This window comes from Takifugu rubripes, chromosome 13, assembly GCF_901000725.2.
Source record: "Takifugu rubripes chromosome 13, fTakRub1.2, whole genome shotgun sequence".
NCBI lineage: Eukaryota > Metazoa > Chordata > Actinopteri > Tetraodontiformes > Tetraodontidae > Takifugu > Takifugu rubripes.
Genome location: NC_042297.1, coordinates 20,155,120 through 20,180,636, shown reverse-complemented (window position 1 = coordinate 20,180,636; position 25,517 = coordinate 20,155,120). Strand labels below are relative to the sequence as shown.

General features: G+C 46.2%; 1 protein-coding gene across 2 annotated transcripts; it reads right to left on the bottom strand.

The window, feature by feature from the left end:
• Positions 1-298: 298 nt before the first annotated feature.
• On the bottom strand, positions 299-23,985 carry LOC115251926 (heterogeneous nuclear ribonucleoproteins C1/C2). 2 transcript variants are annotated; one of them, XM_029845733.1, is made up of 7 exons: positions 23,733-23,974; positions 21,241-21,316; positions 5,972-6,022; positions 3,529-3,701; positions 2,994-3,107; positions 1,826-1,983; positions 299-1,642 (listed from the first exon to the last, which is right to left on the bottom strand). In XM_029845733.1, exons 1-7 carry the CDS (start codon positions 23,752-23,754, stop codon positions 1,604-1,606), a joined length of 633 nt encoding a protein of 210 aa, XP_029701593.1. In that variant the 5' UTR covers positions 23,755-23,974; the 3' UTR covers positions 299-1,603. The 2 variants fall into 2 exon arrangements, with proteins under 2 accessions (XP_029701593.1, XP_029701594.1); XM_029845734.1 differs by lacking the exon at positions 5,972-6,022 and having other exon boundaries at positions 23,733-23,985.
• Between the last annotated feature and the right edge of the window lie 1,532 nt (positions 23,986-25,517).

Sequence of the window (25,517 nt, the reverse complement as noted above, 5' to 3'; positions counted from 1 at the left end):
ACTAATGTAATGTTTGAGTTAAAACCATTATTATTGATCGAATGGCTGATTCTAGCTGAGCAATTTTAGGAGGTCAGAGATGATGTGCAGATTTCCCCCTCAGGGGCAGAATGACTGTAAGTTCATTCATCCACACACTGATGAAAAAGGAATGTGTTTGTCTTGTGACAACCATCTAACATGCAGATCTAATCCTGAAGAACATTATAATTTCTCCTTCCTGTGTTCTGATTGACCTTATATGGAATCCTTGTATAACATCAATATTAAGTGTAAAGTTATGAAGTAAGTCTTTTGACATCAGAATTTTTAATCAATATGAAACGACAACGAGTATTTCCACTTGCCTTATTGAATGCAAACCAAAACAACACCATGACAATATCATCATTTTCCTTTCTTTTTTTTTAAATAAAAAAGCATGAGAGTACCTTAAAGTTAAAAAGTAAAACAGACAGTTCACCAGTTACAATAATGCTAACAGTAATACACAATATTACACACTGACCCGGGCCTTTTCACATCACACGGTGCCAACACATGTTGGAAGAGAATATTTTAACCTTCCTGGAGGAAAACTGCACAACGTGACGAGGTCATGGACAGACAGACAGCAGCCTGTTTCCCTGCTCATCGATCACTCTTCAGAGAGCAAGGCGCAGGTTCTGGTGGTGTGAATGAACGCTCAGAGGAGGTTCTGCTGCCGTGCACCTCGGACCACCTTAGCTTGTGACGGTGCCACCTAATGGAACACAGCTGCCAGATTGGGAGAGTAAAAATGTCTGCGCCGCTGCCGGTCTATTGTGAGATTTAAGAAACAGGAAGTTCATGCTGATCCCATACTGATCCTGAAGATCACATCTGAATTGGAAATGGACCGGGTCATATCTGACGAGTAGATATGCAAAATCCTAAAATATATAGATAATAATTCTGGTTTGCTTTAGGGCAGAGAGACATTCTAAGATTTCCATATTTAAATAAATATCTTGCTGCTAAGTTAAAACAACGCAGTGGTTTTTGACAGGAACTTGTTAAAAATCCTAATTTGGGTCGTTACCTTCTGTCATCTGACAGCCAAAAGCCCCAAAAATGACGCATCAGCAGTGAGCGATAGTAAAATAATCACCCAAACTGGTGGGTGAAACTACACACAAAGAGGTGAGACTCAAGTCGCATTCACAGATTATTCCAGGTTTGACCCGATATAGTTTTATAACATCCCAAATCTTAAATTCCTTCATCACTGTATACATTCCTTCAATGAGAAATTAAACTGTGTGTCTGGTACCGGTGTGTGCTACTGGTTTCAGTGGAATCCTTTTGATTAAATGCAAAAACAAAATACCATTAAGCTGCTTATGCGACACTGTAACCACGCCAACCAAATCTCCACATACATCTTATAAAAACCCGACTGACAGAAAATGTGCCTCTGATCAACCACTCTTTGATTTCCAAGCTGCAGTCAAACAGGTAAATGAGCGATGGGATCTAAAGTGTAGCCTGCACGCTGCCCGTGAGTCTCTGATGCGCAACGGTGGACGTTGTTCTCCTCCTCCATTTTTGGCGCTTCAGCCGCGTCAGTGTGTCCGCACCACCCTCAGATTTCGTCATCATGGTCGGAGCTGTGGCTGCTCATCTGTGACAGCGAGACAAAGCAAACGGAGCCTTTATGCAAATGTCTATCCGCCCTCACCGGAGGTCTTTTTCTGTCATGTTTTATTGAAAATAAAGTGCACGTCTTAATAAATGGGGATGGATGACGTTTGCTTCCAGTCCCTCTTTAACAGCTGTGCTGGATGCAGAATTGTGGCGTCCATACCGTGTGGGGGTCATCCTCCGGCTCCCTCAGGTCATGGTCGTTCCTGTAGATTAGATGGCGAGTGCTTGGTGAAGGGAGAGAAGAGGGGGAGCGTTCAGGGCTGCTGACAGACAGCACATACGGTGAACCGGCCAGGCTGTCCTCTTGTAGGGGAGACCCTAAAACACAGGAGTCGATGATGGGTCCAGCTTCTGAACGATATTAGTGCATAAATGGTTCATACAGGGCTGTAAACCAAGCCTCGTGGACAAATGCTCATCTAGTTCTATCGCTGTCTTTCTACCTGAATCTTGTATTAAACAGGCTTCATTAACTTTGGACCAGGAAACTCTCAGAGGAACCTGACAGATGCTACTTTCCAACACTCCGTCGGGTTTCTGCAGGGATGTGTTTGAGTCGGCGCTTTTGGTGTAACTGCAGCCAAATTTCAGGGTTATGGTTTGTGACGGGCACAGTAGGAGCAGCTCAGCTCATTAATCACGGGAAATGTTCACACCGTTATTAGTTATTTATGATCAGTATCCTCAAGAAACAATATTATCTCGTATATGTACTCTTTGGTAACACTGTTTTGGCTCTGTGAGGGCAGGTAATAAATATGTGACAATTTAATGATTACAATGACAATTTAAACAATTAAACGGCTCTATCTTTGCTTTTCTTTTCTTTGCTACATTTTTCCTGATTTAATTCTTTAGGCTTTTTAACAATATGTTCCTGGAATGTGGATCAACTGAAAAGATGCACATTTGGAATCGAGCGCAATCAGCTGTATTTCGATCAATTGTCCACCTGAGGGCAGCAGCGGGTCTCCTTCACACGGAAACAGCTAAATAACTGATATTTATCTATTCTCTGTTTCATCTATTATCCCCCCATGTTTCCCCTTTACATATAATTTACAGTCAAGCATAAAGCAAGACGCCAACAGCCAATCCTGATTATACTGGTCACGATTTAGCTCTGAGAAACATCACCGCTGGAGAGAAAATAATTGATTTGTCAGAGAGACTAAGAGAAGCTCTGATGGTGGCGTGCACTGACTCCTGCCACGCTTATCCTGGATCATTGTGAGACAGGTGAGGCTAATGATCAGATGTGAGGAGAGGTGGTGTTATTTCATCCCAGCCCCCGCTGCCTGCACGCTCCCTCTGAAAGAGGGTCTTACCTTTGTGGTTGCTCCTCTTTGTGTCCATCCTGTCCAGATTGTCAAGTAGCCCATCGATCTGTGTCTTTATCAGAGTCAGCTCCTTTTTAATCACCTGTAACTCCTCCATGCCCACTGCAGGCAGAGATCATCAAACGCATTAGGAAATTAAACAAACCTAACCTTTCTTAAGAAAAGCTTTAAAGGAGTAGATTATAGTATTTGTAAGGATTAACCAAACAGATACAAACGTGTGCTCTTTTTCCCCCCTTCAAGCTTCCTGCTTCTTTTATACCAGCTAAAGCTGGATGGAACTATATTTATTCTCCAGGCTTGACATGAGCCAAACCTGACATTGCATTTTTCAAGGTGCAACTGTTAAAGGATGCCCTTAAAATGTGTTACATAACACCATGAAAGGCATCAGGTTCCAGGTCTGGGATAGACTCACTATATGGATCATGTTTGAAATGAATCCTTATAAACCAACACTGTTTTATGCAATGTTCACAACATTTAATGTAGATTGGATCATATAGCAGTGCGCTTTACTCACACTTGACTGTGGACGATGTAGAAGAGTGGGCTCTGGAGCTTTTGGCGTGAGTTCTGTCTCGGCTCTTTCTGTGACCACCAGAGTAGGAGGAAGAACGGGAACGCTTAGTCGGGCTGGGACCCAGGGGAGGCAGGGGGGACAGGGAGGCCGGCACACGCTGGTAGTCGTACACCCTGACAGATCAATGCAGGTGGAAAAACACGTTTGTGACGATGTGTGTTGTGCTCGTTTGTTAAATTTGTATGCAGGTGTTCGAAATCCTCAGATGATTTGAAGCCAGGATGCTAACGGAAGAATCAGGTTAGTTGTTTGGCTGGAACATTGTAGCTCAGACGGAATGGTGATACTTGGGGAAAAATCAGTGTTATGTAGGAAAACACAAGTAATTATTCACACACACACACACACACACACACACACACACACACACACACACACACACACACACACACACACACACACACACACCCATTTATTCCCCCTCACACCCATACCCATAAGTTCACATCCCAGCAGTCACTGAACAAATGCTGCTAACGGACAAACACAGGTGGGAACTGATGGGAACTCACAACACCGCTGATGTTTGTCTTACAGAATGGAGTTTTAAAGAGTCTAACTTGAAGTGTGGGACAGGTTGTTGTCACCACTAGATGAGGCCAACTCTTATGCAGTTGAGTGTTAAACCTTTAAAGCCCTGAATGCCTCATGTCAGATCCGGTGGTCCAAACGTTAGCTTAACCTCTGCACTCTCATAGGAATATAAACATGCCTCAATTCATCACACAGTCATTTATTTCTTATTTAAGACTTGCTTTAAGAGCATTAGCGTCTAAGGATTAAGAAACAGTTCAAATTAAACACCAATGTCCTCTATTATTGGCTTTTTATACGGGGTGATTATGAGTATGAAAGTTTTTGGCCCCGTAGGCGGCTCAGTAGAGCTTTTTTTATAATAGAAATATTTACAGAAATGATGCCGTGAAATTAAACTCTGCGCCAACAGAAAATTCATAATGAAGGTTATAAATTCAGCTCCTTGCAGCCCTTCAAAGTAGAAAATCCTAAACTTCATTTTCATTTTCAATAATCAATAAAATAACATTTGGAGATGAGCTAAAAGAGTTTAGATTAAAAATGGATTTAAAAGATGTTTATGATGAAGAGGTTCAAATTCCAGGCCTGCATACCCTGAAGGAATAATGTTCACCCCCTAAACCTAATAACCAGCGGCAAGAACTGCAATCAACTGGAGAATTTAAGTCAATCAGACAGACAGACAGACAGACAGACAGAAAGAGATATGCGCCCAGGCTGTGTCCTGAGCCCCCCCACATCCATCACCGGCACACATGCACCGCTGTGCCACATAAGGCTGAAGTGTATTAGGCCATAAATATGTGAGATTAGAGGCTCGGAGCATTGTGCACGTGTGGAGACGCAGACCAAAGATCTGTGACAGTTGAAAGTCCTTTTAAGGAGGTTTGCAGGGACGAACCAGACAATGTGTTGTTACACCAGCTTTGAAGTGTCATCTCTGAAAATGGAGGCTTAGACAATGAATGACTGCAGACGCGTGAGGATTACAGGAGCGCGTGAGTGTGTGTGAGAGGGTGTGTTGGTGTCTGTGGATTAGACCGCACAGGGAAAGCCGCTTTGTCAGCTCAAGCTGTTATCTGCGCGCTGAAAGACACTTTCTCTCCCGTGTTCACACCAGAGGACAGTAGACAAAACCGCTCCTCTCTTCCCCAACACGGCGACGTGCGCAGACATCGCAGGGGAAGGCAAACGCGTGCACACACCTACAGCTGCGCGCAGTGTTAGCCAGCAGCGCTGGGAATAACCCTGAACTGTGTTAAAAACAAATTGAAAATCAGTGGCGAGTGTTCCCCCCCGAGCAAGGACGGCGAAATGCAGCACGGAGCGGAAAAAAGCGAAGCGGCGTTGAACGCGCCGTGTGTGTGAGAGGGAGGTGTGTGCGGCCTAAAACCGCCTGCTGCTGTCAGATGTGCTGAGTGAGGTGTTTCCAGTGGTGACTGGGGACCGTGGGGGCGAGGAGGCTCCGTCAACGGCCCCACGTTCTGTTGGTTGGGGAGACTTTTAGGTTTAAACTCCTGATTCAATTTGGTCTTTTTTCAAGTTTTATTTCCAAATCCCTCAAGTCTTTAGGCGCGCTTGCACGTGGCCGTTCTGCTCGTGGCTCCTCGTTGGGTTCTGTAACAAACAACAAGCACCAAACAACAAACAACAGCTCCCCTCTCTTAAAATTGCTCAGCTAGAATCAGCCAATTTGTAATGACGTGCGGTCGACAAGTTTCCCAGTAAGTGGCGTCATGATTGAGCCCCTCACTCTTCGGCGCCTGTCAGCTGAGAAGCAGACGGGGGGGGGGGAAGAATCCATCTCCTGCACTGACAAATGTGAGCTAGCGCTGTCTGACAGTACCTGTCATAGTGGTCCTCCTGGTAGCTGTCACAGTCCAGGTCCAAGTCAGAGCTGCAGGAGAGGTGGAGACAGACGAGGGCAGGTTAGAGACATCTGCAGCTCACGCTTCGCCACAACCGTCAGCGCGCTTGTTCGCTGTGTAAACGCCGCTCAGCGCGGTGGCTCCGTGTTCACGCTCGCCGCCCAGCCGCAACGTGACACCACATGGGTTTTTGATTTTCTTTTCTCCAGCCTCACAGGTGGAAAATCCACCGAAGACCTGTCCCACAACTGGCTGAACATCAGAGAGAAGGAAATGAAGGCCGGTGATTGATGCGACAAGAGCCGACCGGCGTGCACCTGCTGAGCCCACCGGAGCAGACTGGGGAGGAAAAATGTGACATTAAGCCAAAGCGAGATCACATTGAGGCGTCAGATCTCAGCATTCCTCTCTAATCCCCACACAGAGTTGCTAATAATCCCTCCATGTTGCTCACCCTCCCTCTGGGTCCCGTTGTCCCTGACGCTGACTCGCTCCATCCATCCCACCCCTGCCTTCCATCTTTGGAGTTGTTTCATGTGTCACCTCTAAAACGGCACCTCGCTCGGCTCCGTCTGTGGCACAAACGTGTTCTTACAAGGTGGTCCTGATCAGCGCTTCTTCTGGGGACAACAGAACACAGTTTCCCCTCCAGAACCGGGACCTTAAAGGTTGTCAAACCCTGCAGTGGGAGAACCTCGTTCCCGTTCAGCCGACCTCCAAATGAAACTTCCTCCTGTGAGGGAACAGTTCACCTTGGAAACTTTTCTAATTTATCTGTTATTTTGGAAAAATCTCAGCATGTTTTCACTGAAATTCCCGGAAGGACAAACTTTTCCGCAGCACCTTTTAAAAAAAACACTACTATGGGGGGGGGGAGGAACCATTTCCCTGAGGTCCTGAGGGGCTGTGATGAAGAACACTGATTGGAGGAAGACTCTAGGGTTCCTAACCACGAAAAACCTTTAGATGGGAGGTGATGCGGTTGCCTCCCCCTCCCCCAATGACTGAAGGCCAGATGAGCCACTCTGACTTCTGTCCAGCAGACACATTCAGCCAACAGACAAAGTGGGGGGAGGCTAAGGTGCTATTTTCTGTCTTTGTCTGCCTTTTGCTTGGCGCTCGCTGGTTCACTCTGGTGTTAAAGTGCTTTCGGCACTCTTGGACAGATAAAGATAACGTGTGAAGGACAAGTGTCCACTTTCAGGAAATAATACCGTGGACGGCCAGACGGGCTGTACAGAACCGCTGAGGTCTGGTTGAGCTTCTCAGAGAATCTCTACAAGTAACAATACTGATCAGAGAAAGACTAATAATGCTGGAATATGAATTATCTCCAGAATACTTTAACTTATTACACCTTTCAAAATACACAATGTTTACACATGTTTATACCGATAAGTTCTGATTAACAATAAATACCTGGTTATTTAATTTTCAATGAGGTCAACAGACAGGAAAACAGCCCTTTGTACATGTGCTGTGTATGTGTGTGTGCGTGTGTGTGTGTGTGTGTGTGAGAGAGAGAGAGAGAGAGAGAGAGAGATGGACAGCAGGGTCACTAAAGGCTAATTAATTTCTTTTCATAATTTCTCAAGTGCCAAAGCAATCCATTAGACATGGTTGGCTATAAATCATCATAAGTGTCCCTCTGTATGTGTGTGCGTGTGTGTGTGTGTGCGTGTGTGTGTGTGTGTGTGTGTGTGTGTGTCACCCAGACAAAATTGAGTTGCTTTTTGTGAACCGTGAATTTCAGAGATATGCACAGTCAACATCCACCAAAGGCAGAAATCGGTTTCACAGGAGCCAAATTTATGAAACCTCAAAGGTTTGTGTGTGTGTGTGTGTGTGTGCGTGTGTGTGTGTGCGTGCGTGTGTGTGTGAGAGAGAGAGAGAGAGAGAGAGAAATGAATTATTACAGATGTAGTTCAATTGACGTTGAGCCTCGACAGATTTCATATAAATCTCACTGACAATTGATCAAAAGGACATCTTGTTTTGTTCGGTGACATTTTTCTTGATAAATCATCGCTGCTGCGTCTTTGGAGTCATTTGTCCTTTTTTAACAACCCAATGCCTTTTTGATAAGGATTTATAACACTGTCAATCATTGACAAAAAGAAATAAAGAAAAGGTTAAGTGGGGTTTTTCTCTAGGCCTATTATTTTAAACGATGAATATCTAATTATAAATAAATGTAAATGTACGGTGGGTAAACACAAAGAAAAGAGGAAATGACTTGCACTTCCTTCATTTCCTCACTTTTATGTGAAAAGACATTCATGAGTAGAATATTGGGAATTATCATGAAATAACACGGGGGGATTTTCATGTCTGCAAGATATGATCAGATTAGGAGCTGATGGCTTGAGTTTATGTCGCGTCACATCGTCTTAAAGAACAGGATAATGTGGAAATCTCTGTAAATTCACTGGAATGTCTGGCGTCCTTCCAGCTCTTCAAATCGGAATCCTACAGACGCGTTCCGAGAAGAGCGGACGACGCCGCTGGGAAAACAATGTGAAAATGATGAAAACAAAGGAGGCCAAAAACGAGTGAGGAGGAGAGCGCCCGTTAGAGCCGGACGGCTGCTCAAACGCCTCAACGATAAGACGCCTGAACTCATGGTTGAAGAGCACTGATAAAGTTGTGGCGCCGTGTTGTGCACCTTTGAAATGTGTTGGCTGTGGATAAACCGGGGCGGCGGGCTCCGGTGGAGATGCGAGCGCTGCAGCTTTGATAAAGGAAGGCGGGGAAATAAAGACGGCGACGGCGCTTTTTCTTGCTGCCAGTGATAAGCGACGCTCGCTTTCCTCTTTTGAATCAGTGTCGCCAACTGAGTCGAGCGTTGCCTCACAACCCTCGGAGGACGGGGCTGCGTCGTGGTCACGGGAGGTTGGTGAGTCCTAAACACGACAAAGGTTCACGACCTCACGCCTCGTCTCCATCCTGCTGCTTCACAGGAGCAGAGGAGCACCGGAGGATCTCTGGACCGCCGACCACCACATCTGTGGGATGATGGATCGTAATCAGACAAAGTCCTTCTCGGAGGCGAGCGCGTCGGCGGGGGAAGAGACGGCGATTATCAGAGTTGAACCGCAGCGGAAGCGAGAGACAGACAGACGGTGGGTCTGATTCAAGCTCAGGCCTCAGAACGTGCACGCTGCACGTTCTGAGGCCTGAGTGGGCGTTCTCCAGCTCCTGCAGCTGTCTCCTACATAAGGGCTCAACATTGTTGCTCTGTTGTTTCAATAAAAAAGCAACGTCTCATCACACCACAGACGACCAGTCTCCATGTGAAGGTTACAGGAGACCCAGATGTTCACCCAGGAGATCCAGGACGGTCATTTCTAACCACATTTCACACTGTGGCAGCAGTAAATGGTTCTACGCCAGTAAAGGAGGTTTCATCCTCATCCTGAGGGACAATTAGCCTTCCCTAAAGAGCATTTTTATTAGTTTCTGAAAGCCTGCTGAAACATGCAGCGCTCACATGCTCAGCTGCTTCAGTCAATGAAGCGCACAGTCGATCAATAACACATCAGTGTGCAGTCTGCTCCTTGACATCTATTACAGCTTGGCCCAGAGGTAAAACTTGGATATGCAGGGTGGCGATATGAAATGGGCCTCAGGCCAGGGGAGATCAATGGTAACTCAAGAACCCTCATCAATTGATATCCAGCACTCGTCCAGGGGAAATCATCACGGAGAGATATTGAGGTACATGCTTAGGAATTATGTGTCAATTATGTCCTCTCTTTAGGAGGACCTAACTGACTGATAGGCCTGGCAGTAGTAGAAGGAGAGCTGTGATTGATAGGAAAGACACAAATGAGTGTCACTGCATCAGTAAACGTTGAGTGGAACCCAGAGCTGAGGCTGGACCATAGTGGACAGAAGAGGATTGTCTCTGAGGAGCGTCCGTGGCTTCCTCTTCCCTCTGGACCACGTGTCCATCGCAGCGGCCTCTAAGTTGGCCATCGCGGGTAAACTGACTTTCAAATGTTTCTGGAGGAGCCAAAAGTCAGAAATCAGTGGAAGTAGGTGTGTGGAGTCGAGAAGAGGACAGCAGGCAGGAAGACAGGCAGACGAGCCACAGCCCCCAAACCAGCTGTCAGGGTGGGGACATTCCTGGTTGATACCGTAGGAACAGGCGCGGTATCGGGGGACGGGCGTGGTCTGTCTGTCTGTCTGTCTGTCTGTCTGTCTGTCTGTCTGTCTGTCTGTCTTCTCCAGACTGGACTCAACTCTACGCAGTCTTTAGGGTTTCTCATCAGGTGATGGGAACTTGCTACGAGAACCTATTTTAGTACTTCCTGGTTGGTGAGGGAGAGACGGTCCTGGAGAGTGACTCCTCCACAGGAGGCAAAACTGCCATTTTCATCCTCACTTTGTCTCAGTTCTCCCCACTCATGATACCAGGAGGAACACTTTAGACACAGCAGCCCTCAGGATGCAGTTTACATCACATCGACTTGGTGTTTGTTTAACCTGCAGCGTCATGCTGATGATTAAGGGGGGGGGGGGGGATTCACTAACTGGTCAACTCGATAAATCCAACTTTTGTGCTTTTGTACCTAAAAAAAAGTTACAATATTAGCTTGGTGTAACTGTGCATGTAAATGCTCCAAATGATGTTGCAGATGAGAGGAGACAAATGCCAGAGGACAGCAGGGGACATTGGCAGGAAGGACGCCGCTGAAATATCCCTGGACTTTTTAAACAAAAGATTACCATAATCTGGCTTTCAAATAAAGGCCTGTTGCAGGCGCCTACCGTGCTCCAAATCCCCGAGGGCTTTTAAACATATTAATCACTTTGCACAAACAGACCTTCGACAACTGAATAATTTATTTTTCCGAGACGAAAACTTGAGGTATTCTTATGTTTGTCTTGATTCTGATCGATTAAGAAGCACAAAGCTGAAGTGCACAGAGACAACACATGCAATGTGTCTGCATATACTGAGGAGTAGCTGGGCAACAAACCCAGCACGCTCCGCACAGCAGGGGCTGATCCTCCTGGATCTGGGTTCTGGAGTGGGAACGTTCTTTGTTCACCACGAGAGCATTTGCACAAAACGGAACCCACCAGAAAATGAGAAAACTATTGAACAAACGCAATTGAGATTTTTCAAGTGAGGGTTTTATGAGGTACTTATGTCAGACTGCCAAACAGGCACGAGTGCGTCCCATTTTGGAGAAGAGGAGCAGCAGCAGAACGTTACACCCCCCCCCCCCCCCCATAAAAAAGACCAAAAATATCAATATTGGTCAAAAGCATGAAGTGCAATTAAGATTTTTAAGTGCTTTATTTTCCTGTCTTCTGCGGCAAAACATGTCTGCGTTCCTGAGTCAATAATGACAGAGTAAAAGTAAAACTAGAAGTGTTTGAGAAAGAAACTTTCAAATGGAACTCCAGACCAAAGCAAAAAATGTAAAAATAAAAATGTGAAGTGAGACCAAGGAAGGATCCTGGTAAAAACCCCTCTGCGATTCACAGCGGCGTTGTTCTATGGCGTCTTCCGCGGCCTCAACGGTCAGACAACGTGCACCACTCCCGGGTTTTCCACCAACTCAACCTCTGGTGCTCGTGAGATTACTCTGATGAGCTCTTTAGAGAATCAGTGTAGGAAAAGATAAACACAAGTAATGAAATGAAGCTGAAGGTCAGATCTCTCCTCTGGAGCTATATTAGATCTGTGATGATAGAATCAGGTAAATACACTGAGCATGCACACACACACACACACACGCACACACACACACACACACACACACACAATGCCATGGTCCACGTCTTATTCCTCCTACTGTTATATTTGCATTGTTCCTGGGGAAACATATTACAGTATATATGTTGTTTATGTATATACAGTAGGTCTGTCACCCCTCTATATTTCCCTAATTAGGCAGTTGTGGAGGTAGAACATCACCCTAGATAAGGGTCACACACGTTGCTCACACACCATTTACCTAACTCTGTCCACACTACATTACACAATATCGACTCGAGGAGACACGCTGAGCACGAAGCACCAGAATTACGACTCCAAGCAGCCAATTTTCTGTAGAACAAAAGAGCCTATTTTCTAAATGAAAGCTTTTGCCGTTAGACCCTAATAAGCAGGTTTAAACTGAGGACTGGCTGTTTAACTTGACGCATCCCTTTGTGCCGCAGCACATGTACTTAATTGTAAACGTGTGGCTTCTCTCCAGGAAGACCAACTGCTATAGCTCAACGCCATTCATCAGAACCTCAGGGTCTCGCTGGGAGCGTTAATGGGAAATTTCAGACTTCTGTCTACTTAGTGGTAAATAGTGTCATTAAACAGCAGCGAGGTGACAAGTGACATCCAGGAACTTGCACAGACCTGCTCCTCCTCCATTCATTACACGGTCACTAAAAGTGAGTAAAGAACATTTTAAGCTACTTTCTATCTCAGTCTTTCTCTTAAACCAAAATTACTTAGGTTATTTATTGAAGTTAAAAGTCCACCCTTGGGCCGACTGCAGTAATTAATCCTCTCAGCCCAGTCCTTTTTGTGGAATAAAAAGAGCTAAACCCCATGTAGAAATTTAAAAGGGTGTCAATAATTGATGAGTAAGTAGCTGTGGCCACGGCGAGCTCAGCCTGGACGCACCCCGCGCTCCTTTCAGCTTCAAGTGCCGGCGCTCCCATTCAATAGAGAAACCACCAAGTGCATCCCTGAAACAAATAACTGTGTTCTCCTGCAGTGAATCAAGTCCAAACTGCAACAGATTTGTTGTAACGACGTGTTGCAAACTTGATTTGTTTTTGTGAACCTGAACATTCAGATAACTCAGGGATTTGGGCTGCTTTTACAAAAGCAAATAAAATATTTATTGTGCTTACTTACTGCAAATGTGGCATTTGGGTGCGGGGGGAGTCGCCGTCGCCACTGACTGCACTTAATAAACGCCCCCATCATGCTGCAGGTACACTGATGTGATCTGTGTGACGTGGTCCCCGTTTGATTTTCCTTTCAGACATTCTTCAGCCAAACATGCCAAAGTACCTCTTAAAGTTGGTGTGGGCAACCCAACACTTGGTGATGCATCGTGGGAGCATTTACATGCATTTCTCTGATCGCAGGTCTTTTCGGTGCGCAATTAGGTCGACAACAGAGCAAACACACGCAGGCTTGTCCTCTGACAGACAAAGACAATTTCAGCATTTAGAGGGTGTTTAGCACAAATAATGAGCCGCCATTCAGAGCGCACTCGAGGGAAGACTCTGTGTTTTCAGCCGTGATCGACAGGACTGACATTTACCGAGTCTTCCAAAGTCTGCAGTGGGAGATTCTCACCGGGCACAGCTAACATTAGCTATGCAGCTCGGCTGAGGCCATAAGCGCCAGTTATCTGGCACGCTGTTGACAGATGCGAGCAGTTTACTGTCTGCACCTACAACTTTCCTTGTTGCTTTCTCCTGAACCTGCTCACTCAGCGTTATAAAGCACCTCCAGACACTGTTGAGTGTTACTGATGCCAATAAAGAAAATAATTTTATGTTAGCATTGATAAGACACGTTAATTCTGTTTACAGCAAACCTGATGATTTAGAAATATGATGGTAGCTTTAAAATATAGGCCAACAAATTCTGCTTTAGCCCACAATCGAGCTGCCAAGCAACTACCGCTGTTCTCTGGACGTGTTTTGGATCCTGTCTCATCGCAGAGCCGTTTTAGGTTTTTCCAGTTCAGCTTTTAATCCAATTTAGACCGGATGGGAAGATTTTCTTCCAAACCAAATGAATGCAGGGTAAAGACTGGATGTTGAGCGCCGAGCGTACAGTACATGAGCACAATGCTCTTTGGGACGTCTATTCACCTTCATGCGAGCAGAGAGAGACACACACATCCACACACACACACACACACACACCCCACATACACAGCTACTCCTCCTCACCTTGCTCACCCCTATTACCCCTCCGTGCTGACAGAGCTTTCCCCAGCCAGGTCACTCGGAGCGCTCTCCTGCTGCCCGGTGCACTTTCACCCTGCCACAACAACCTCTGTCACTCCACAGCTCTGTGGACAAAATGCACACGGAGTTGTTTTTTTTCCGTGTTTTGCTTTGGGATGTGAAGATGCCGTCACCGTCGGACCGAGCAGAGATGAGATGAAAAAAGGTCGAAATTGGTAGAAACTCAACCGCCACTGTGAAAAATAGCCGGAATGTGCAGCAACTACAGGAGTCCATGTCTTCAAATTCCCCTTCATCCTGGAACTTTTATTCTGGAGTCTGTGTGAGGGCTTTGCCTGCTTCTCACCTGTTGTTTATGTTCCTTTAGCTTTCACTGGGCTTGGAGAGGCATGTTTCTCCCTGAAGCTGGCTGACCAAGCCGCTATTGATTGTAGGAATCCTCGGGCAGTTCACACAGACGCGCAGAGGGACGTTAAATGTGTTATAAGTCATTAAGTGCTCCCAGCCTCAAATCTCACCTCCCAAACTCAAAACATATTGACATATTGTGCTCTAACAAGTTTTTGTTTTTGGCCATAGCCTGTAGGTGTGTAGTGATGCCTGCGCAGCATGTGTGCAGGCGTGTGCACGCCTCATGCCGCAGCGCCTGTGCACAGTACACACTCTGCTTTCTGTGCTGAACACTAGGAAGCCTTCGCCAGTGGTTGTGTTGGGTGCACAGAGAAGACTGACTCTGCTCGTGCGTGTGTGTGTGTGTGTGTGTGTGGGTGTGTGTGTGTGTGTGTGTGTGTGTGTGTGTGTGTGTGTGTGTGTGTGTGTGTCGGCAGCAGACGCGTCCTCTTGCTACCCTGGGGGCTCAGAGCCCATTTCCTGTTGTGCATTGTGATAAGTTTCCCTGTCAGATCCTCCCAGCACCGCTATATTTCTGATAAGCTCCACTGCAAGTTTTCCCGACCTCTGGCTCAGAGATCAATTTGAGATTGATTCAGAATGCCCTGCTGGGCCGAGCTGGAAGATCAATTTGAGATGGATTGTTCACGCCAGGGGGCCAATGACACGCAGTGCTCACTTGCTTTTCCTCCTTTGCTTTCTTCACCCCCTCCCTGACTGTTATTTCTTTCAATCCTGCCTTCTCTCCCCTATCTCCTCCTCTCTCTTTCAATTGTTTCTCACTTGTCCTCTGTAGTGGTGTTACTCTGTTTAATCCTGTGGGCCTTCCACACTTTTTACATCGATTCTCATTTATGTGCCCTTCTGCCCTCACGCCCCGCTCTGCCTTTCCCTTCCCTTCAGCGTGTTTACCTCCCAGCACCCAGCACCCCGGGAGGATAGAGATGACTTTATTAGCAGAGGGACCAACAACTGTAGAGTGACAGACCTGCACTGAATAACACAGATAAGTCATCTGGCTTGGAAATGCATAGAACCACCAAATATATGGATGCAAACACACAATTCCAGTTCTTCCACACATTATACACATTCCCCCCCGACCCCCCCAGCCGAAGCAGGTGTTTTGGATGTCACACACACATATATACATTTTTATATGGGTGTGTGTTTGTGTATATGTAATGATTTATTAATGATGTTGAGACTTGAGTAAGAAAAATGTCATTCTTTAGTTCTTTTGTCTAAGTGCATTTTGTGCCAACACACACACACACACACACACACACACTAAACAGACTCATTCATGCCATCATACTCTGAGTCAGTTGAGCCACTGACTCATGACCTTTCAGCCACACCATGATGTCTCTAGAAAATATATCATTCTCTCTCTCTCTCTCTCTCTCTCTGTGTCTCTCTGTCTCTCTCTGTCTCTCAGAGGGCTGGATGGTGGCCCTGAAACCGGCCGGTGCACTTTCCTCCCTCATCTGCACAGATTGACCTTTTCCCCAGCTCATCTGTCCACCTCTGTCTGCGCTGACCTTTACCTACAGTAAAACCTTTGACATCTTTCCCAGAAGTGGACTTTAGACAGCAGCCACGCGTGCATCCGTGCAGCGCGAAGGCCAATGAGAGGACAGATGTGAGAAAGCTTCACAGATAAATGAAAATGGCAGTCTTGCCAAATTAATGCTGGAGAGAGGAGAGAGATTAATAGTGGCTCAAAAAGGACATTTTCTCCTGACTCTGTCATTCTTTGCTTGCTGGGAAGCTTAAATATCCTCGAAGGCTATTGTGGGACACTCCAAACAACAGCCACATATTCAAACTTTCTAGTCCTCTCTAGTCCCATTTCAGTTACATAGAAAGGTTTTTTTTTGTTGTTGCTGATGTGAAAAGGCACTGATGGGATCATGGTAGCATAGAGGATAATCTGTGTTTTTATGTAATATTATTATCTGTATCTACATGTAATCTTGGCACGCCAAATTGTGCCGTGCATATACGCATTGTTGAGTTGAGGAAACTCGCTGGAGTTCATTTCAAAGTTTCCTCAAATTCAAATCAACTCATCTTAGATTCAAACATTCACAGTTTGAAAGGAACGTCCTCTGAAAATCCCATTCAATGGCCCTGGTCAACGGCATCCCCGGAAATCTATATCTGGGCCTGGCCGTTGCCGATGTGGAGGCGTCGTAAATTTGAGTTCTTTTCTGCCGCCGGCTGCTCATTACGAAGACCCACAGCTGGCTGCATATTATTTAGCTTTGATTTGAAATCAAATGATGATGTTGTAGCGTGTCAACATAGTTGGCTCACAACAGCTGGCAGTCAGCTGTGCTGAGAGCAGAGCGGCACCTTAAAAATGTGTGAGTCCAACATTTTACCCTGTCGGAAGGTTTTGCCCGTCAGCAGTCATAAAATCTTAAACGACCAAATGTGTCACCTATTTCCTGACGCTCTCCTGTCTCTACAATATGACATCAGATTAAATTGTGGCAGATATCCACACAGCGTCATCCACCATTGTTCAGTGGGCATCCGCAGAATTTATGGCCTGAAGCCTCCACCTGTCCCACCCCAGTTAGCCTCTCTGAGCCCACATGACAGATGGGTCCTCGTTTCCATCGTAGCTCAAACCCCTCCATGACAGACCGCTACAAGAATGACATGCATCGAGAAAAGCAGACAAAAATACCAGGGAGCAGATGCTCAGCTGGTCTGTGCGCAGGCCAGAAGTCATTTCACTGAGATGCCAAATGGAGCAGATAATAAAATCAGCGCTAAAACGAGCTCGAAGCTGGCTGGATGTTTATGCTGAGGAAGTTCCACTTGAAGCAGTTTGACTACAGAGTAATTGAAGGCATTAATTTGGTTGTTGTTTCAGCTATTTTGGAGTTATGCCTTCATTTATGGAGTGGATGCGTCTCAACGCAGCCTTGGTCCTCAGTGACCAGCGCTGTTCCATTTGAAGTCCTCTGAAGTACTTTAGGTAAATTAGGATTTCTGTCACCATTTCAGCTTTAATACATCACCTTGGCTGTCGCTTTACGCTGTGCAGAGCAGATGCAGTGGCAATTTAGTGCTTTGCAAGCTGCCGTTTCCCCGCGGTGCCTCGTTGGACAAAGCGTCATAACAATTTGCCTGTTTTTAAGCTGCGCCGGACACCTCCGTAAGCACGCCGCTAGCTGTAGCTGCACGTGCCAAACGCGAGCGTGGGAGCAGGCAGCAGAGGCCCGCTCGTGTTGGCTTGGCACACAAGAACACAATATAGAGTAGATTAATTTAAAGTCCCACAGACAGGTCAGGTGGAGGTCCTTGACATTTATTCACATCCTCCACGCTGTCCAACAACAGCCTGATCGATGTTTTCATTTTGACTCGCTGTCGTTTCAGCAAAAACAGCGGCTGTGTGCCAACGGAGGTTTCCATTGATTGCTGAAACTCTAAACCATGTGATATATCTCAGAGCAGTTATTCCTGTGGACGTTCGGGGGGGTCGACCATAAACTCTGTAGTATCCAACAAGATGAAATTGACAAAGACCCATTTGATTCAAGATACCTGGAGCAACCGTCGCCTCTTCTGTGTGGAGACATCATCCTCTGTCTGATCACCCCGACTCGCAAATGACACCGTTTGAGTCCAGAGCTTAATTCTAATCTTGGCATTATCAGTAAGTTTTTATACGTGACAAGATGCAAATGACACTTTGTTAAGCTTTATCGCTGCAGGTGGTTGCATGTTCGATCTCACATAATAACACAGCTTTAAACCATAAGAGAGAACATGGGCACACGGCCAATGAAAACAGACTGCAGCAATTCTTCATCAGATATTTAAAACCAAAATGCTATTTGGGTTATTAAATAATTGTACGAGCCAAACGGGTCAGTGAGCTTTCATGGTCGTGTGCAGCCGAGGCCACAGCTGCAGCATCTGTGCTGTGAAATGGTTGCCACTTCATTTAGCTCATCCCTCCATCTACAGCTGGAGCTCATCTAGCTAAGAGAGAGCTGTGATGGTCTGAGAGCAGGGATGATGAAGACAAAACCTTTATGTTGTAAGAATCGATGTGGAGGAGCCGGACTGGGGGCAGACGTTTGAAAAATCAGCAGTGGGAGATGGCAAAGAGAAAAAGATCCGCCATCCAGGATGCTTTGATAATTGTGCAGTGGCTGAGATGGTTCGGGAGATTGCACATTCGAGACAGAGAGGCTATAAATGAAGGGGGAAAAAACATATTTCCACTCCTCAAATCCACCTCACTGTCTGTTCAACATGCCGAGACGTCCTTGGTTCAGAGACATCAATTTAGAATGGCAGCAATTAAACAAGATATGTGGCTCAGCTCCTAAATCCATCCATTGTTGTCATAGCATGCTAATCTACTCTATTTGCTCTACCAGATGTGCCTAACAACGCGCATAGCAACTTATCTGGTTGATAACATATCCTGGTCCTGGATGTGCAACAGCTCTAATAGGAATACCCATTTCACGTTATATAATTAATGAAAGATTCCGTCCAGAAACCTGCTCCTGTCAGCATTCTGCAGATTTAAGAAATGAGATATTCATGAGGATGGAATTCTGGCATGATTAGTATGACATCAGCACAAGGATGGGGCGCAATATGGTGCAAGACGGAGAGCCTCATTGGCCTCAAACTGTAGCACCGACACGCGCCTCTGAACTGTGTTCGGTAAATTAATGTCCTGTGAAAACACTGGCGTGTCTATTTTCTGTGAGGTGAACGTTCACCGGCTTTATGTGTGTTTGCATGTGGTTTTATACAAATACAGTCGCTCTCTGCAAAGAGGATTGTTTTCTAAAACCTGACGGCCATAGAATTTCTACACAAACCATGAGACAAGCGGCATGGGCAGATTACATTGCTTTGGAGTCTCAAGCGTGAACTGGAAAGTTTACTCCCAGAGCAAACTGGGCCACAGGCAGTTGTGTTTGTTGGCAGATCGGCGGGAGGAGGGAAGAGGCGGAGCCTAACACAGCCAGCAGCCCAGAGCCAGATTATCAGAGTATGGACAGAGAAATTCAGAGTAATTCAATTTCTACACAGTGTTATGTAAACACACACACACACCCACACACACGCACACACACACACACACACACACACACACACACACACAGACAATAGGAGAATGGAAAATGGACTGACAACATGTCAGTCTGTGTACACCCAGCACACCGGAATATTAAAGCTAGATGATGGATTACCACCAAATATTGTATAGACATAAATCATCGTCGTGAGTCAGGTAATCATGTATATAATTATCTCAGCATGACTATAATGGCCCCCGAGAGCACAAGCTTGTTGGTGGGTTTTTTAACATGCCGATTTCTGCATCTGATTCAGCGCGTCTTTTGTTCGAACGGCTGTTGACTCATGATCAAAAAATAAAATTAGACTCATCCAAATGGACGCAGCAGTAGAGCACCACTTGGTCACGGTCTAAAGTTAATATACCCCAGGCATCCTCTGTTTGACGTTACATTGTCCTTTGAGTGTGTGTATGTGTGTGAGAGAGTGTGTGTTGGTGGGGGGTAAATAGCCTCATTAATTCACGGCTGCATGCTGTTAAATAGCATCATGGTGCAAAGGGCAAAGAGAGAGCGGTCAAAGCAGACTGAACTGAATGCTGAATGTGTAATGTGCATCCTATGCTGCAACATTCATACCTAATGATAGGATGGCACCAACGGAGGGGCAGGAAATCGAGCGATGGGGAATGGAAACATATCAGTGTATTTGCTGGAGCTGGGGAATATACGAGTCCCAGGGTTTGCAGAAGAAAGATGAGATTTACTGAATATATCGGGATTAATACTGTTACCCTTCTTTTATGTCCCATTTGTGCTTATATTTCTGGCCTATTTCCTCCAGGTTGGAAGCAGTGCACATTTCAGCTCTTGAAATTATTCCAGCACTTGAAGTGCCTACACAGTCAGCAAAAAAATAGATTTTACTATCGTAACACTTTCACTGTGATTAGTCACAGTGTTATACACAGAATTATGCCTTTATTTTCAACATGTGATCCCATTTCTGCATGAAATTCGAAGGTAAACCTTTAAATCGCTTGCAGCTGCCAGCAGCAAAACAATTCAGCACTTTGGATAAAATATAAAATCTTTTTTATTTTTCCAGCCGCCTGATCAAATTAGTTCCAGACTTTACACGACTCTGTGGGCCAAGCTAAGGACATTTGACCGTGGGTCATTAATCACAGATGGAAAGCAACACAGAATGAGAGAATCTGGTTAAAAACTCGGGCAGGTTTCCCCACCATGCGGCGGACATCCGTACTTTTGCTGCAGTGATGTAGCCCCGTATGAACACTGCGAACCGCTTTACGGCATTTAAAATGCACTGTCAGGACTCCCCCCACTTCATTAGAGAGACTCAGAATAAAAAGACGCAGTTTTCAAGCAGTTTTGGGATAAAAGTGATAACCTCAATAATGGATTTGAACCAGCTCTCCTTGCGATTGCATCTGTGGTCTCTCTTCCTTTCATCACCTGTAGGGCTGCGTTATTATTAGTGCGGCTCCCTGGCCCCGCATTAACCTGGCAGCTATAACCATAATCAGCTCCAATCATGTGTGTGCACTAAATCAACAGACAGATTAAAATATTGACTGATGGAGACAGCACTTCTAGCTACGATCAATAGCAGCTTACAGACGCATCTGGTATAAAGCTAATAACAACTAATGTTGCATTGATTGCAGTGCTGAGATCCAGCTATTGAGTTACTCATGAAGGGCTGCAGCAAACAATAGAGTGTATGATTATCCCTGAATGATGGGAGGGATTGTGCCTGGAGTGGGTGGATGGATTAGAGGCTATAGGGTGGGTGGTGGGCTGCCGGTACTCACCCGTAAATGGTGCTGCTGGCCCTCTTATTCGTCGCCCTGGAGCGCCCGGACTTCAAATCGCCACTCATGCTCATATCTGCACAGAAGAGCAACCGGACCATTTGCAAGAGAATTTTGAGCTGTGTGTTCTGCACCGAGCTGCCTGCATAACACGCATTTTCCCGGCAGGACGCAGAGCGCTGCCGCGATCCCACAGAGAGCTTGGGTGGAGAGGGCTCAACATGCCAGCAAAGACGCCGGCATGACGAGTGTGACCGATCCCAGGTCTGGAAGCTACATGCAGCGTTCCAACGGACACAATAAATCCACCTTAACGAGCACAGCAGTGGCACAGGGTGTCCGAATAACCAGCCATACTGATCTTTATCTAACACACATACAGTGAATCTGACATATTAACCATAAATTGTGGTGTTGCTGATGGAACTCAGGAGTGATTCAAATGTCTCTCTTTTGTCTAGACCTCTGAGCCCCTCCCCCTCACACATCCTTTTTTAATGGTCCTTCAAAGTGAAAATTAGAAACACAATGTTTTTATTGAGTCCTAAAGGAAAACTAAAAGCTCTTTTCTCATTCATCCCTCCAACTGGCCCCTTTTGTGTGCTAATAAAGCACGAGCCATCTTGATTACAGGACACGCTGCCCGCTGATCGTGTGGGATGCATCTCAACAGTGATTTAGCAAAGGTGAGAGTACAAGAGAGGGAAAGTGATGCATTAAAATGGGAAGAGGCGAGAAGAGGGGATCAGCCTGACATGGACAGATGGATGGTCAATGGAGTGTGACTGGGCCAGCTGCACATCCACTCACCCAGCGTGACTGTCAAATAGCTGCGGGCTGCAATCATTTAAGTATGGCTTTAAATTTGGGAGACGGTGAAGACGTGTGTGTGTTCTTTACCTCACAGGGCAGGAACACATTTTTGATGGTTTATAGTCATAGCGGGACCTGCTGCACATTGTCTATTCAGCCTGCTGAGAAAGTAGACCCAGCCTCTGACACCTTTTCACGCCTGAGTGTTTCCCAGTAGTGTCAACGCTGGCGCCGCTCACAGCAAAAGCATCATGAAGAGTTCTGACCTGACCTGGAAGCTGGTCTGAGTGCTGTACGATAACGTCAGAATAAACACGGTGTAGTAACGCGTGCACAGGTCGCTCTGATCCGATGGATGTCAGTTTTGAAGCCCGTCCTGCTCCGGAGATAAGCTGGAATGTGTTTTAACAGCAGAACAGATTACCGCGCAGTGACAGATTTTGCAGTGGTGAAAGAGCTCTGAGACGCCTTCCAGCAACGTTTTCTGCAAACACTCCAAACCATTTGTATGTCCTGTTATGCTTGTTTACCGACCTGTAGCCAAGAAACCCGACATTTATGCCAAAAGTATCATTTAAGAAACTCTCAATGCTATAAAATTCCAGGAGTTGAGGTTAAATAGAAGCAGGTCATGTGCCGTCGGCCCTGGCGCATTAAAGCCTCAGCCTCCGCCTACAACTGGTGATGATCCTTTGTGTTAATGAATGTCAGGCTGGTTGTCAGACTGTCACAAGAGAACCAGCCCTCTCCAAATCACACAACCTGGGAACAAAAACAACAGTGACAAAAACCCCAGCTCCTTCGCTGCAGATTAAACAGAGAAACAGAAGACTGATGCCCCTGGCTGCAGGATCTGAGTCAGTCAGGAATCCCACTGATGAAGTGTCCATCAGCTCCACAAAGGAGGCTCATCTGTTTCCAATTCTAATTACAGATTCTCTCAGCATCTTAACTTAGAACAGAACCGTCATCCGGCGAGATAAAAGAGGCACGCAGGGACAGGCGATTGACAAATTTGACGATGGATTTCATTTTAAAAAATAGCTCCTTTCAACCCTCAGATGTAGTCAGTTGTGTTCCTCTTTAATTACACCCTCTAAAGGCCTGTTGTTGTGTTTGTGGAGCTGCATTAATCAGCCCACAGATGATGCAGGCTCCTTCCACAAGCTGAGTTAAAACCAGGTAAATAGTAACAGCCCCGCTAATGAATTGGCTCCCCCACCCCGAAAATCCACATTCAAACAAACCACCATGACTTTTGCTGCCCCCGCCGCAGCACAACTACCGGGAAAGTTGTGGGCTGATGCTGGCTGCCACATCTGTATGTCTGGTACAGAAAGAAATGCACCATTCACTCAAAAGCTCTAGCTGGTCTTCAGAGGGACGGTGTGAAGACGCTAATGGGACGCTGACGTCTCAGCCCGCCGAGACTGACCTTGTGGATGCGAATGGGGGGGTACGACTGCACGCTCAGGTGTCAGGGAGGAAGTTCTCAGCATCGTCTTTGAGAACGTCACTGACTGATCGGACACTGAGAGTAAAGCTGAAGTATGCAGAATAGCAAACGCAGACAGAGTCAATGAACCGAAGCCACCGAGGAGGCAAATATTATGAAAAATCACTAACACACACACACACACACACATGCACAGGGATAAGCTATGGTACAGTATACTCACATCTGGGGCTGAACAGGGTCATATCAGGAATATCGAAGCACCAGCTGAGTGTAAGAAGAGGGGCTGGATGAAGATCTCCTGGCTTCTCTCACAACTCTCTTATTACGTCCTCACGCTGTGTGTGCTTGTGTGTGTTCTCACTGCCGTTTGGCTGACTGCTGGGATTCTAGTGACTCAGTAACAAACCAGCTAGAGGGGCACTGACGGGATGTACCAAACCGCTTCCTCCAGCGGGGGTGGACGGGGGGGATCAGTGAGCCCTTCCATCAGGGGGAGTTTCTGGAGGATGGGATAAGTGTATAGCTGACTTCCTCTCAGCAACTGGAGCTTGGCTGCAGTTCAGGAGGGCTTATAAATTCCTGCCAGGCAAAGGGGAAGCGGAGAGAGTATGTGCATGTGTGTGTGCATGTGTGTGTGCATGTGTGTGCTCCAGAGAGAGACCAGAGAGTATTGACCTGAAGCAGCAGCCATGCACTTGCTTCACTTCACACAAACCACATAACTGTCCGACAGATGTGTGGATGACTCCATTGCTGTTTGACAGTTAGCGTCTCTGAAAAAAGAAATCTGCTCTTTAGAAAGGCGCCGTACAAATTATTATAATGGTGATGATAAAGAACAGGACAGTGTTGTAGGAATTCTAACACTCTCTATTTTGCACCTTTGACTTAGGTCAAATTATTGCTACATATTACTTCATTAAAAGGCTCATTAGCATCTTGATAAGTATCGCTTCATTGGATGAGAAGCGCCTTTACTTATGAAAGCTGTGCCGTGTGATTGTTGCTGTGCTTTTGTTGTGTGTTAGCCTGAGAGAGAGAATCCACCTGAGGGTATTTAATCTTTTAGGCTCCTGAGGAGATGCCTTCATGTCAGTTTAATTAGCTTCTTAACAGCCAACACAGGGTAAGACTGGCTGAGAGCCAAACTTTTATCGTTTTTCAACTCAGAAATGATTATTAGCTCTTTTCACACCACACTTCACCCGCTGCATTTGCATTAGTTACCTATTAACCCCTGAATGGCTCTGCAGTGTTATAAGAAACCTTATTAGTCCTGAGCGCTCTGTCTACAATAGAATAGCCTTCAGGTCAAAATAAATATAACATGACAGGTAATGTGTGGTTAATTATGTGAAATATACCCTCTTCCTCCGTCGTGGAACCATCCGCCACCATCCTGGACAGGTGGGGTCAGGACGCGGATTCCCCAGCTCACCGGCTGGTGACTGGCTGAAGTCAGCATCCCAAACAGGGAGAGCAGGTACCCAGGTCCTCTCTTCTGGACCATAACTGTCCCAGTCCACAGAGAACTCTCATCCACCAACAAGAGTGAATTGTGGTTGAAGAGGCGGTAGACCAAAGGACTATTGTGGACGGGCTTAACCTTGGAGACACGGAAGGGTGGGTGAACTTTCATGGTACGTGGGAGCCTCAACCGCTCAATGATCTTAGGTGCCATCTCCTCCCACAGAGGTTAGCCTAAGGGTGGAGTGCCACAGGGGCTGACCCATTTGTTAGTGAGGGGCATGTGTGCAGTGGCAGCTGAGGGTGACAGCTCAGTGTCCCACAGAATGACCTTGAGAGGGAGTCAGAGTGAGCATGAAGTTCCTGTAGTCAGGGACAGAAGACTGGTGATTTTACCAGGGCAGAGAGATGAAGCTCAGGTCAGGGGCAAGTCCCGGGTTCCTCCTGCAGGCAGCAGTCCAGAAACAAATGCTGGAGCGTCGTGAAGTCAGTCCGGGAGAGCTGCACACACATCCCTGTTAATCATACAAGGAAAAAT

Coding starts and splice junctions, on each gene's coding strand:
- LOC115251926 (XM_029845733.1), bottom strand. CDS start 23,754: ATGACCCTGTTCAGCCCCAGAT. Junction 21,317..23,732: donor GACCCTGTTCAGCCCCAGAT/GTGAGTATACTG, acceptor TCTTCTGTGCAG/ATATGAGCATGAGTGGCGAT. Junction 6,023..21,240: donor GCCAGCAGCACCATTTACGG/GTGAGTACCGGC, acceptor CCTCTCCTGCAG/CTCTGACTTGGACCTGGACT.